Source organism: Dama dama, chromosome 7 (genome assembly GCF_033118175.1).
Source record: "Dama dama isolate Ldn47 chromosome 7, ASM3311817v1, whole genome shotgun sequence".
Classification (NCBI taxonomy): Eukaryota; Metazoa; Chordata; class Mammalia; order Artiodactyla; family Cervidae; genus Dama; species Dama dama.
In genome coordinates, this window is record NC_083687.1 from 12,185,520 (window position 1) to 12,198,640 (window position 13,121).

General features: G+C 37.2%; 1 protein-coding gene across 4 annotated transcripts in view; it reads right to left on the minus strand.

The window, feature by feature from the left end:
• Window positions 1–13,121, minus strand: part of FKBP5 (FKBP prolyl isomerase 5) — a 112,753-nt gene that overhangs the window by 26,535 nt on the left and 73,097 nt on the right. For all 4 annotated transcript variants that reach the window (XM_061146529.1, XM_061146528.1, XM_061146531.1 and 1 more), the window contains exons 5-6: window positions 11,381–11,523; window positions 10,319–10,433 (exon numbers count right to left, since the gene is read on the minus strand). In XM_061146529.1, coding sequence (XP_061002512.1) covers window positions 10,319–10,433; window positions 11,381–11,523 — 258 coding nt within the window. The remainder of the gene's footprint in view (window positions 1–10,318; window positions 10,434–11,380; window positions 11,524–13,121) is intronic.

Here is a 13,121-nt window from a genome sequence, read left to right on the forward strand (position 1 = left end):
AAACAGATCACCAGCCCAGGTGGGATGCAGGAGACAAGTGCTCGGGCCTGGTGCACTGGGAAGACCCAGAGGAATCGGGTGGAGAGGGAGGTGGGAGGGGGGATCGGGATGGGGAATACGTGTAAATCTATGGCTGATTCATATCAATGTATGACAAAACCCACTGGAAAAAAAATAAAATAAAATAAAGGAGAAATTGGAAAAAAAAAAATAAATAAAATAAAAAGCAGAGACATTACACTGCTGACAAAGGCCCATCTAGTCAAAGCTATGGTTTTTCCAGTAGTCATGCGAGAGTTGGACTATAAAGAAAGCTGAGCGCCAAAGAATTGATGCTTTTGAACTGTGGTGTCAGAGAAGACTCTTGAAAGTCCCTGGACTGCAAGAATATCAAACCAGTCAGTCCTAAAGGAATCAGTCCTGAATACTCATTGGAAGGACTGATGCTGAAACTGAAACTCCAATACTTTGGCTACCTGATGTGAAGAACTGACTCACTGGAAAAGACCCTAATGCTGGGAAAGATTGAAGGCAGGAGAAGGGGACTAAAGGGGATGAGATGGTTGGGTGGCATCACTGAATCGATGGACATGAGTTTGAGCAAGCTCCGGGAGTCGGTGATGGATAGGGAAGCCTGACGTGCTGCAGTCCATGGGGTCGCAAAGAGTTGGACACGACTGAGCAACTGAAATGAACTCAACTAATCGGCAGAATCTCTCACTGAATAAGAAAATCATTTTAGCCAATTTCCTTCCTCTCATTTTCCTTTATTTCCCATCTGCATCTCATTTTGTTAAAATGACCCAGACTGTTAAACAATTATTATTTTTAACATTATAATTCTACCGTTTCAGGGATCCCAACTTCAGCTGTCATGATATGGAAATTACTTTTATGCTCACTGATGTTTCTTATGCCTTAGGCTTCACTTCTTGGCTTTATCTTTTGTGATGTTTTCATATATCCTTCCCCCCCGCAAAAAAAAGGGCACAAGTTTGCATACTCCCAACAGTTAATTTTGTTCTTATAGTTAAGTGGGAATTTGGCTGGGGATAGATGAGTATTTTAGGTTCAAAATACTCATAGACAATGCTCAAAACGGTCTTTTAGTCTTTAGTTTCACCAGGTCATTCTGATTCTTAGTCCTTTGCACAGTTTCTCCCTGGAAGCATGCAAAATTTTCTTTTAAGTAATGAAATTAAGAAATTTCAGCAGATATAAACACAATGGACTACTACTCAACCATAAAAAGAATGAAATCTTGCCACTTATGACAATATGGATGGATTTAAGAGTGTATTTATGCTAAGTAAAATAAGTCAGAAAAAGACAAATACCCTCTAATTTCATGTACATGTGAAAACTAAAAAACAAAGCAAATGAACAAGTGTAACAAAACAGAAGCAGATTCACAGATATAGAAATCAACAGGGATGCCAGAGGGGAGAGCGGATAAGTGAAACAGATGAGGGAGATAAAGACGTACAAACTTTGTTAGAAAATAAATGTCAGGGATATAATGTACAGCATAGGGAATACAGCCAGTAATACTATAATAACCCTGAATGATGACAGATGGTAACCACACTTACCATAGTGATCATTTTGTTAATGCGTTGGGTTGGCCAAAAAATTCGTTCTGTCAGCCGATGCTGAACGAACTTTTTGGCCAACCCAATCTGAAACCAACATTTTAAGTCTATTATACTTCAACTGAAAGAAAAGAAAAAAGAAAGAGGGAAGGAGGAATTTCATCAGGATGTATCTAGGTGAAAAAGCACTTCTTACTCCTGTGCCACTATTAATTGGCCCTTTCAGTCTTAAGATTCTTCTTCCTGTAGGAAGATACATATTATCTATTCTTGATTAATTTTTCATCTCTTTGGGTTTTTTCCTCTGTGTTCTGAGATTTTCTTTACCATCTTTTGTATCACTAATTCAGGATTCTGAGACTGTCCATTTTGCTTTTCAATCCTTCCTTGGTATTCCAGTTTCGATAATCACATTCTTAATTTACAGATACTTTCTTATCATCTTCATTTTCAGAGAAGCTGATCTTGAGTCATGAATTCAATATCCTGTTAAATATCTCTTAAGATAGTAATTAGTATTTTGAAAGTTTTCTTCTATTTCTTAAGTCTATCTGAGTGTTTGTTTCATGGTATCTGCTAAGGATTCTGTATTGTTTGGCCATATTATAAAGGAAGGATTCAGAAAGATCAAGTGAGTTTAGTTAGCTGACACAGGTTTTCTAAGCCCTTGGATTAGGTAAACCTTTTCCCAAGAGAGGTGGGCTGATCATGGGGATCTCTGGGTGAAGATCCCACAGATGTTTATTGAGCATTTACTATGTGCTGAGATGATGTGCACAGGAAGGCTGGGGACACCTTTTTCCACTGGCGACGTAGGAGAAAGTTTTACTTCAGGAACAAGAGACTTCAGCTTATTTACTGTTGGGTAGAGTTGCTCTTTCACTTTCTCCCCCTTCAAATCTGTTTTGAAAGTTCAAAGGTACTTTATGTTCTCATTCTGTAGTCCAAGTCCTAACACATGGAGTCTTCCGAGGCAGATCCCTATTTTATTTTAGAAATCTGGCCTTACTGACTTTAGTCTGGGAGCAAAAGTCACAGCCAAGCTCTAGAGTACTAATTCTCAATCCCTGCCTGCAAACTAGAATCACGTGAGGTTTTTTTTAAAAAAAACATCCTTATGCCTGGAGTTCCATCCTTTGAGATCTAATATTCTTATTTAACTGGCCTGGACTGAGACCTGGGCATCAGGATTTTAAAAGCTCCCCAGGTAACTCTAAATTCAGCCAAAGTTGAGAACTTGCTACACAAGAGGCCTGCTGGCCCAGCTGTTCCATATTGTTTTATAACAACCCTGATGATTGCCCCATAGCCTGCTTTGGCTCTCTTGCACCAGCTAACCAAGCCTGGAGTTCTGCCCAAGCTTGTGGAAAAGAACAGTATGTACCTCTGCAAAGTCTTTACACCTGTTGTGGGTTGGGTTTCCTGAGTCTAGTTTCCATCAGTCCAATTTTATCTACTTTACATATTTCAGAAATTCTCCATAATTTTTGACATACTTCTTGAAGACTTCCTGTTTTCCAGCACTAACATGGATTTCTTCCTCTTTTTTGAAATCATTCTCCACCCGTCCCCTTCCCTTCCCCAACTCTCATTTCAGTGGGATTCGTGGAGGGAAAGAAGGTGAGAGGGAAGGGTACTCCCAACAACTCAACTCCCTGTAGATCACTCTGTTGAAATTTTCACATTTGAAAATACTGCCGACTGTCTGCACTCTCTGCATTCAGATGTAGTTGAAAGTACTGTGAGGTAAGAAAGTTTCACAAAGAGAGCATTTTGATGCATGTACTCCAAGCGCAAAGTTAACAAATCAGAATAGGTGAGAGATGGGAGGTGGGGGAAGAGGAACTGGTAGCTCTTTAGAGCTTTGTATCAGTCAACTGGTTTTTCTAAGAAAGCAAAGCTTAAAAGTAACAATGTAGCCATTACTGGCAATGAAACTAAAGTATGATGACTAAAATATCAGTCATCATGATAATATCAATTGGAGGACCTTAGAACACAGTGACTTTTCTTTAATGGAAAAAGGACAACATTGCATAAAAATTACAAGATGGTCATCTTAATGGACATAAAAACACACACTGGATGAGGATCTATTGATTTGCAACCATTAGGATCCTGACAGACAGAGTAAAATATCACAATTTCTTTGAGAAAGATTAAATTCTGTCAAATTAATGTACAATTCTCTCTTCCACAAAGAAACCATTAAAAAGAAGCAAAAGATCACAATTCAATAAAAGCCTTTTGATTCCATCCATAACTTTGTTCTTCAAAAAAACAACCAACAAAAATCCTGGGGAAATATGATTTAGGTAAGATTACTAAGAAGGTGTATAATTATTTTGAAGACTGTTACTAGAGACAAACTGATTACGGGTTCCAGATCAACCCTGGTAGAGGAAAAGGATTTGCTGATGGGTTGGCTGGAAGAGTATAAGGGAAAGAGAAGTCAAGGGTTTATTTCCTTAAATCTATTTAAAGGAAGCAAAACATATAAACATAATGTAGAAGATAAAGAAATTGTCTGCCACATTCTAGGCACCTTCACTTAACTGTCACAACAATCTGTGGGGGTAAAAAATTATTTTTCTCATTTTACAGATGAGAAAGATGGATGCTCAAGGTGATTAAGTAACTTGTCTAAGGTCATAAAAATATCAACTAGTGATTCTGAGATTCAAAATTTGTGTCTATCACTTCTGAAGCCTGTAGGCCCCCTCCCCTGACTGTTCATTGTACCTTTATACAGAAATGACAGAAACTCGGTCATTCTTGTCTATCTATAATGACATATTATAATGAGTGATCATTGTAGTTTTTCTTTCACAACTGGCCTTAGTTCTAGGACTTCTACTTGGTTTTGAATAGTCTATAGTGATGCTACAAAAAAAGGCACATCAGTCAAGATAAGACTGAGAAGACTTTAAAAGGAACAAGGTGATCTTGGTTTCTGACAGGGACCACTTCTGAGTCAACCTTCTGTCTTCCTCCCACACAGAGTTTCAAAGAGCTTCATATAAGTTTCACAGAGGAAAAGCAGAACACCTTAACCTTGATAACTGACAATACAACAAATTTTTATAAAACTGATTTGTTCCAGAAAACCCAAAAGGGCTTCTGGGAGAAAAAAGAATAAACCATTTACTCTAAATCTCCCAGGAAAATACAAACTAAAGAGAGACAAAAACATTAGTCATTGCCTTTTCTTAATATATTGAGAGACAGAAAAGAACAAAATTATATAAAGGATTATTCCAATATATCAAAAATTCTATTCATAGAATATATTAGATAGAATATTACAGAATAGATAGAATTCTATATGGAATATTATATATCAATATAGAATGTTGATAGAATATTAGATATCAACACATCTATATATCAATATTATATATTAATATCTATCTATATATTGATATCTAATATATAGATATATTGATATCTAATATTCTATTCAATATATTATACAATATATATCATATCAATATAGAATATTGGTAGAATATTAGGTAGAATATAATGAATATTATCCTTCATGCAAAAAGGGATTATAAGAAAAAATTAATATATCTGCTCATTTCTGCAAAAAAATACAAGAATAAACCAAGAATTAATGAGACTGGCTACCTATAAGAGGCAGAAATTTAGGAACAGAGTGGAAATAATGAGGTAATGGGGACAGGTTAGTAGGATGAGGGGGATAACACTTCTGAGTGTGTCTTTTTATATCATCTAGAATCATGGTAATGTTTCATATACCTCAAAAACAAATAATTAAAACCAACCAGAGTGTGAGGGGAACTCCCAATGGAAGGCAAACAACAGATGAACTTAACTGTATTACAAGTGAGTAACATAACCACAATGAAGGGAATGAGAATGAAAGAACTAACCTAAGTTGGAGAATAGTATTTTCAGTGTATGCTACAGGCTCAGGACAAAAGGAACTACTTTCAAGATACTTCCTGCTTAGGAAATTTGTTTTTCACAGGTTGTGTGTGTGTGTGTGTGTGTGTGTGTGTGTGTGTGCGCGCGTGCGTGCACGCACGCATTCAGTCACGTCCAATTCTTTGCAACCCAATGGACAGTAGCCCTCCAGGCTCTTTTCTGTCTATTGAATTTCCCAGGCAAGAATATTGGAGGGGTATGGGTTAGCAATTCTGAAACTGCTCTCTGTGTATACTATGATTAAGCAAATAAATAAATATACTGTGGATAATGAGAGACAGGTTTCTCACTGTAGGAGAAAGCAGGTTCAAAGAAGCAGAGAGAAGGCTAAAACAAATCTGTGCTGGGGTGAAACTGAAAGTGTCAGTACGTACCCATGGTTTTTAACATATTATTGACCAGGGGATTTCGGCAGAAACTAACACCTGTGGCCAACAATTTTATATAAATAAATCTTGAAAAGTCTCTGGTCGATAAAGTTCAAGTAACAGAAAATGTATTAATTCGTTTCTAGTCAATAATGAGTTAATACATATACACATACTAATACAGAAGTACACATAGACATGTACAGATGCACATCGAAGTACATGTATTTCCTGGACCTGTTAAGAGCTTCTAGAAGCAATAACATTCCATAGCATGAGTATACCTAGCACCCAGATCTTCATTTCTAAATATCATTCTCCAGGAAAAGGAATCAGAGCTCCTTGGAGAAATAGCTGATTCTACACCTGGGGCAGGAAAATTAACCAAATAAACCCTGAGCATCCAGTGGTGTCAAAAGTAAGTGTGTGCTCAAGAAACAGTGTTGAAAGGACAAAGGAACCAAGCTGAAGGAATTTTGAATCGCCAAATCTAGGACAATCTGAGCAACAAGAATACTAACGAACAATAACCTACAGAATAAAACAATATCCATGGGTCAATACTGATGTAAATAAACAACTGAATAAACAAATAGGGGAGAAGAGGCAGCTCTTCCTTACGGCAGAATTCTAATTAAATGTAGAAGAAACAGTGGAAATAGAAAAGTCACCATTAGGCAAATACCACAGTAGTAACTGTTGCATACAAAAATCATTCATTCAAAGGTGCTAAAATTAGTGTGTGAAGGTGTGATGTAAAAGAGGTTATTCCCATAGTTTCCTAATATTTCCCTCCTGATGAGCTACTCTGTAATTATGGACAGAAAAACAGTAACTTTATCATGGAAAAACATGGCAGACAGACCCCACCTTAACCAAGGGATCCAAGTTACCACCACCAGCAGTGAGACATCAACGTCATGCACCTCCTGATAACTGAGATGGGCACACAACATCACTTATGTGGTATTTTTCCAAGTATGTGTAGCCTCAATCTGATCAGGGGAAAACATCAGACAAATCCAAATGGAGGGGTATTCTACAATCATCGGCCAGCTAGCTTCAAAAGTGCTAAAGTCATGAAAGACACAGAAAGATGATAAACCGTCACAGATTCAAAGAGACAAGACAGCTAAATTACAATGTTGGATACTGAAATTGATGGTGCACTGGAAAAAGGACATCAACATGGCAACTGGTGACATTAAAGTTAACATTTGCAGAATGGTTAATAGCGCTGAATCCGTGTTAATTTCCTGATTTTGACCATGTATTGTGATTAGGTAAGATGGCAACACTAGGGGAAGCTGTGTGAAGCATATGAGGAAATTCTCTGTACTGGTTTTGCAACTTTTCTGCAAGTTAAAAATTATTTCAGTGAAACATTAAAAAAAAAGACTTCCACTGAAAATATTACCAAAAGCAAGATTTTATTTAATTTAGCATGTTCCAAAGTTAACTCTTCAGTGGTAGCTTTGTAGTATTGCCTATAACTGGGAAAAGTTTTTCCTTTTAATTTAGTTGACAAAAACCTCCAGTTTTATAATATAAATTGTTGAGTTAGGGAAGTCACTATAGCATAGGTGAAAAATCCTTTATTTGTATGTTTGAAATTTTTCATAATAAAAATTTAAAATACATGTTATAGACAAGATTTCTAAGTGCTTATTAATACACTGCAGAGAATTTCCTATTATTTCTATAACTTTCATAAACATTTAGAATTTGGTCATAGAATGTTTAGGGCTAGTAGGACCTTAGAAATCAAGACAGCTTTCCTTGTGTCACTGTACACGAAAGAAGCTAAAGCCAGAGAGGCAGCATCCAGTTAGAGTTGGCCATAGTCTGAACCCTCTCTCAGCAAATGGTCTAGGTGTTTCTCCAGCGTTATACATGTGAGCTCTTCTTCATCTATCCTAAACTTATCAAGAATGATAACTATCTAAACACTTTAACTATAATAGAACAGCAATACTATTTATAACTGTTTCCAATTTAAACAAAAGTGAAATTTGAACTAATTTACCAGACCTGTGGAAATGAAAAATGGGTTCAAAGTAGAATGTAAAATAATGTTGTGGTTCAATATGCAACATTAAAGATGCGAGAATCAACTATTCTAGTTTACATTTTAAAAACGAACTCTCATTCCTGTTGCCATCCTTGTTTAGTGACTTGATTTTTTTAATGTGTGTATTTCTTTTTTGGGGCACACAATCCATTTAGTTTAGTCTTTCAATAGTTTATAATTTCCCTGTAAGGGACTTCGTACATATTTTTTGTTAGATATATTCCTAGATATTCTAGTTTATTATGCTATTTCAAATGAAATCTTTATTTTTCAAACTTTAAACTTTTTATTTGGTATTGGAGTATAGCCAATTAACAATGTTGTGGTAGTTTCAGGTGAAGAGCAAAGGGACGCCGTCCGTACATATACATGTAACCGTTCTGCCCCAAACCCCACTCCCATCTTGGCTGGCACATAACACCGAATAGAGTTCTATGTGCTATAAAATAGGTCCTTGTTGTTTATCCGTTTTGAACATAGTAGTGTATACATGACCTTCCCAAAGTCCCTAACTATCCCTTCCTCCCAGAACCGTAAGTTAGTTTGCTGTTTCTGTTTTGTAAGTAAGTTTAGTTGTATCATTTCTTTTTCAATTCCACATATAAGGGGTGTCATACTTCACTCAGTATGACACTCCCTTGCTTTGTCCATGTTGCTGCAAATAGCATGATTTCATTCTTTTTACTGGCTGAGTAATATTCCATACTGTATATGTACCACATCTTCTGTATCCATTCCTCTGTCAATGCACATTCAGGTTGTTCCCATCTCTTGGCTACTGTAAACAGTGCTGCAATCAATACTGGGGTGCATGTATCCTTTCAGATCATGTTTTCCTCTGGATATATGCCCAGGAGTGGGACTGCAGGGTCATATGGTAGCTCTATTTTCAGTTTTTTAAGGACCTCCATACTGTTCTCCATAGTGGTTATACCAGTTTACATTCCCAGCAACAGTGTAGGAAGGTTCCCTGCTCTCCACACCCTCTCCAGCATTTGTTGTTTGTCAATCTCTGACGAAAGCCATTCTGACCAGTGTAAGGTGGTATCTCACTGAAGTTTTGATTTGCACTTCTCTAATAACTAGTAATGTTGAACATCTTTTCATGTGCCTGTTGGCCATCTGTATGTCCTCATTGGAGAAATGTCTAGTTAGGTTTTCTGCCCATTTTTTGAGAGGGCTGTTTGTTTTAATGCTGCTAAGCATCAAAGTGTTTATGAATTTTGGAGACTAATCCCTTACTGATTAAAAAAACCTTTTTTTTGGCTGCACCACACGGCTTGCAGGATCTTTAGTTCCCTGACCAGGGACTGAACCCCAGGCCATCGCAGTGAAAGTGCTGAGTCCTAACCACTGGACCGCCAGAGAATTCCCTTGATTTTTTCATTTTAATGGATGCATTTCTTTATGCTTTCTCACAGCTGTCTTTTTTCAGGTACTTCGGCTCAGCAGATGGAATCTTGCAGACATCTGTCTGTGCAGAAAGCATTTGCTGAACACCAAATGTGTGCAAGGCTCTGTAAGTGACGCCGGAAACAAAAAGATGAAGAAAGGCTCTCGTCCTCCAGCATGCACTGCAGAGGAAAGGAGCAGATGCCGACTGGAGGCTACAGTGACAAGCGGTGCACACAGTGGCACATGGTATGTGTACACCTCCCTCTGGGAGGGAGGAAGCGCACTCAGTTACCCTAGTTCTCATCCGATCCTTACACCCAATTTAGCAAATGAAAAAAAAAAAAAAAAAAAAACGGAATAGCTTCAGGTCACTCTATATGACAAAGCAGAACTTGAACCCAGGTCTCCTGACACCAAACAGAATAAATTATTCCCCAGTTTTGATCTGTCTAAAATGATGAACCATTTTTTATCCTGACAACAGCCTGTGAGATGAGTTTGAGAGCCCTAAACGGCATTACCATCTACCACTCTATTTAGTAAATGTAACCTTGGGTAATTTATGTAACTTCTCCGAACTCACTTTTCTCGAGTAGGGATAATTAATCATACCTCAAAAGGTTACTGTGAGAAATAAATGAGTAAATATATAAGGTAACTAATATGGCTATTGGCACACCAACGAGTCCACAGACTAAGAATTCCTTATTGGATGGGCTTACCTTTTACTCACTTTTTTAAAGAGTTTGAAGAAGCTGGTACAGTTCTTGGCACATGTAGGTTGAGTGAATATTTACTAAATGAAGTCATTATTAAATAAATGTTGAATTTAAAACTATTCTAGAGATAAATATTCAATACATTTATTCTGTTAAAGCGTTTAGAAAGGAAAGCTCCATTTTGTCCACGTAACTGGAACCTCTCTCAGCAGTACTTACTCTCTACTGTCGCTCCCTCATTTGGGTTTGAATACCCTTCTCCTTTTCGTTTGATTCTTCGAATAATACCTCCATCTTCAAATAAATCCTCTCCTTTGAAATCAAGGAGCTCAATCTAGAGAGGAAAAGAGGATCTGGCTGAGAATGGCCCAAACAAAGTCAATTTAACATACTTAAACACTAGGGCAACTATTCTCCTTTCATTTTACAAAACAAAACTCTTGTTTTATATTTATCTGTGCTTCTCAGTTGTTGGAAAAGTAGGGAAAAAAGAACACTGCTCTTTTCAATACCTGGAAAGAACCTTCATGTAACGATAATGTCTAGGACCACATCCTGTGGGGCTACACTGCAAAGACAGACAGGAAATACTAGGAAAACTGCCTTGTGGGCAAAACGCCAGAGTGACACAGTTCTGGCCCAAAACTACTTTGTTTAACTCTAGAGGCCACCACTTTTTCACCCCAGATTCATGGAATTCCCTTCTTAAAATGTAAGGCTAAACCCTATGAATCAGGCCTACAACCAACTAAAGGTGTATTTTACCTGGGTACAATGTTTCATGCATTTTCCCTCTTAATTTTTTAATTAAATGTGGCCAAACATGTGTGACTGTACACAGGATGAATAACATTTTATCACCACCTACTGCTTCTAATGAGGAAGTGAGATCTGGGACAGTTATAAACCTCTGTCATAAAAATAGCTTTACAACTTGCTTTAGGTGTATTTCAACACTTATGTCCCACATTTCTCATCCTGTCCTCTGGTCAGGTCTGAGTACGTCACAACTCACACCGCTGACCAGAACCTTTATTTCTAAGCCTCATTTCTTCTGTTTATTTGGATATGACCGTTTTGTGCCAGAGACACGTTTCTAAGAAAGCACTGGCACACACCCCTTGGGTTTGTGGGAAACAATTCAAGAAGCCAAGCTCCAAAATAAATAAGTTGGATCCGACTCTCAATAGCAAGCTTAGCTCCTCTTTGCACTGCCTGCTGCTTTGGAGCCAGCGCTGTATACAGCAGATGCTAACACGGCGACATCACACACATACTTGCCTCAAAAAAGAGAGTTGCATTCGAGGGAATTTTGGGGAGACTGCCAGCTGAGCCATATGCATATTCGGGTTTGCAGAGTAAATGACAGATCTCCCCTTTCTTCATGGTAGCCACTCCAATGTCCCATGCCTTGATAACTTGGCCTAGGAGAAAGGAAAAAGTGGTTGAAAGCTATAGGCTATATTTTAAGACTTCCACAAAACAAAAATTCAAACACATTTCCCATTCCTTAAACTATATACTACTCAGCTAGGAAGTAGGAGCTACAAAAAAACTCAGTAAAAGTTACACACTAAGAAACAAATTGTGATTTTTTTTTTTCCTGAAAGCTAACAGAGAAGATTCTCTACTGAGAAGCATGAAAGTGGTATCAGATTCTAAACTGCTCAAAGACTAAGTCTTTGAAAAGTGGCAGTAACATAATCTCTAAAATGTGGCTGGGCTGCAGTTGTTGCTTAATTTATAATTTCAACCATAAGAATAAGTACGTGTTTTCTAGGCAGAGATGGAACAAAAATAGTATAGAAAATGGAATTTGTCCTAAGAAAGCTTATAATTTAGTTGGGTAGACAAAAACAACAAACAAGAAGCAGTCGGAAAAGTATAAATTGCATAAAACGGCCCATGAAACAGATTTCTCCTCAAAGTTTAGAGTAAAAAAAAAAAAGTGGTTTTTATTTTTCTAAAAAACCAGAATGATGTGTGTCCTCTTCTGCCAAATCACAAGAACTACAGAACTCAGATTTTTTTTTTTGCTTACTTCCAGGAAACTAAAAGTTTACTGCTTAACTGTAAAACTGTATTATTATTATTATTTTTTTATATGGACCATTTCTAAAGTCTTTATTGAATTGGTTACACTACTGCTTCTGTTTTATTGTTCTGCCTTTTTTGGCCACAGGCATGCAGGATCTTAGCTCCTGACCAGGGATCAAACCCACACCCCTCACACTGGAAAGTGAAGTATTAACCACTGGACCACCAGGGAAGAAACTTAACCTACATAATTGTATCTTACAATAAGCAGTCCCAAATCCTTTGGAAAACAACAGAAAATGTACAAAACTTCAAGGGATGATATACAAATTTGAGGTGCTCTGTCAAAGACTTAAGTATTCAAAGTGAGACCAGGTGAGCAATGAACACCGGAAAAAGCAAATTCTGAAGACAGCTGTTATCTTGAACTGAGAGCTGAAGGCAGGATTACAGTAAGGATGATTAGGACAAGGGGAACTCTACATTAGGGTAGGGAAGTAGAGATGGACAAAGCACTTGTGGCTCGTGATTTCAGCTTAGCCTTAAGCATCACAACTTTTCAAAATGTCAGATATACTTATTCTGAAGTATATGGAAGGTATACATGCCTATTTTTACAAACACCTAAGAGAGAAAAATATATGTGAAAAGTCATTCATTCCCTCCTTATAAGAAGCCACTGTTATTATTTCCTTTTTGTATCTTTCCAGTGTGCACTGTTGCTTTTTAAAAAGTTTAAAACAAAAGGACAGCATACTATACATTCAGGTCAGAACTGCTTTTTCATTATATAGATTCTTATATACATATATTTCCATTATATATAAATATATGACATTATAAAATGCTATAAATATATGTTTATAATTTATATATGTGTGTATATATGCATATACACACACACTTATATCTTTATTCATCAGCTGATAGGAGGATACGAATTTTAGGGATTAGAAGTACAGCCTGCTTTAACTCCAGACTGCGT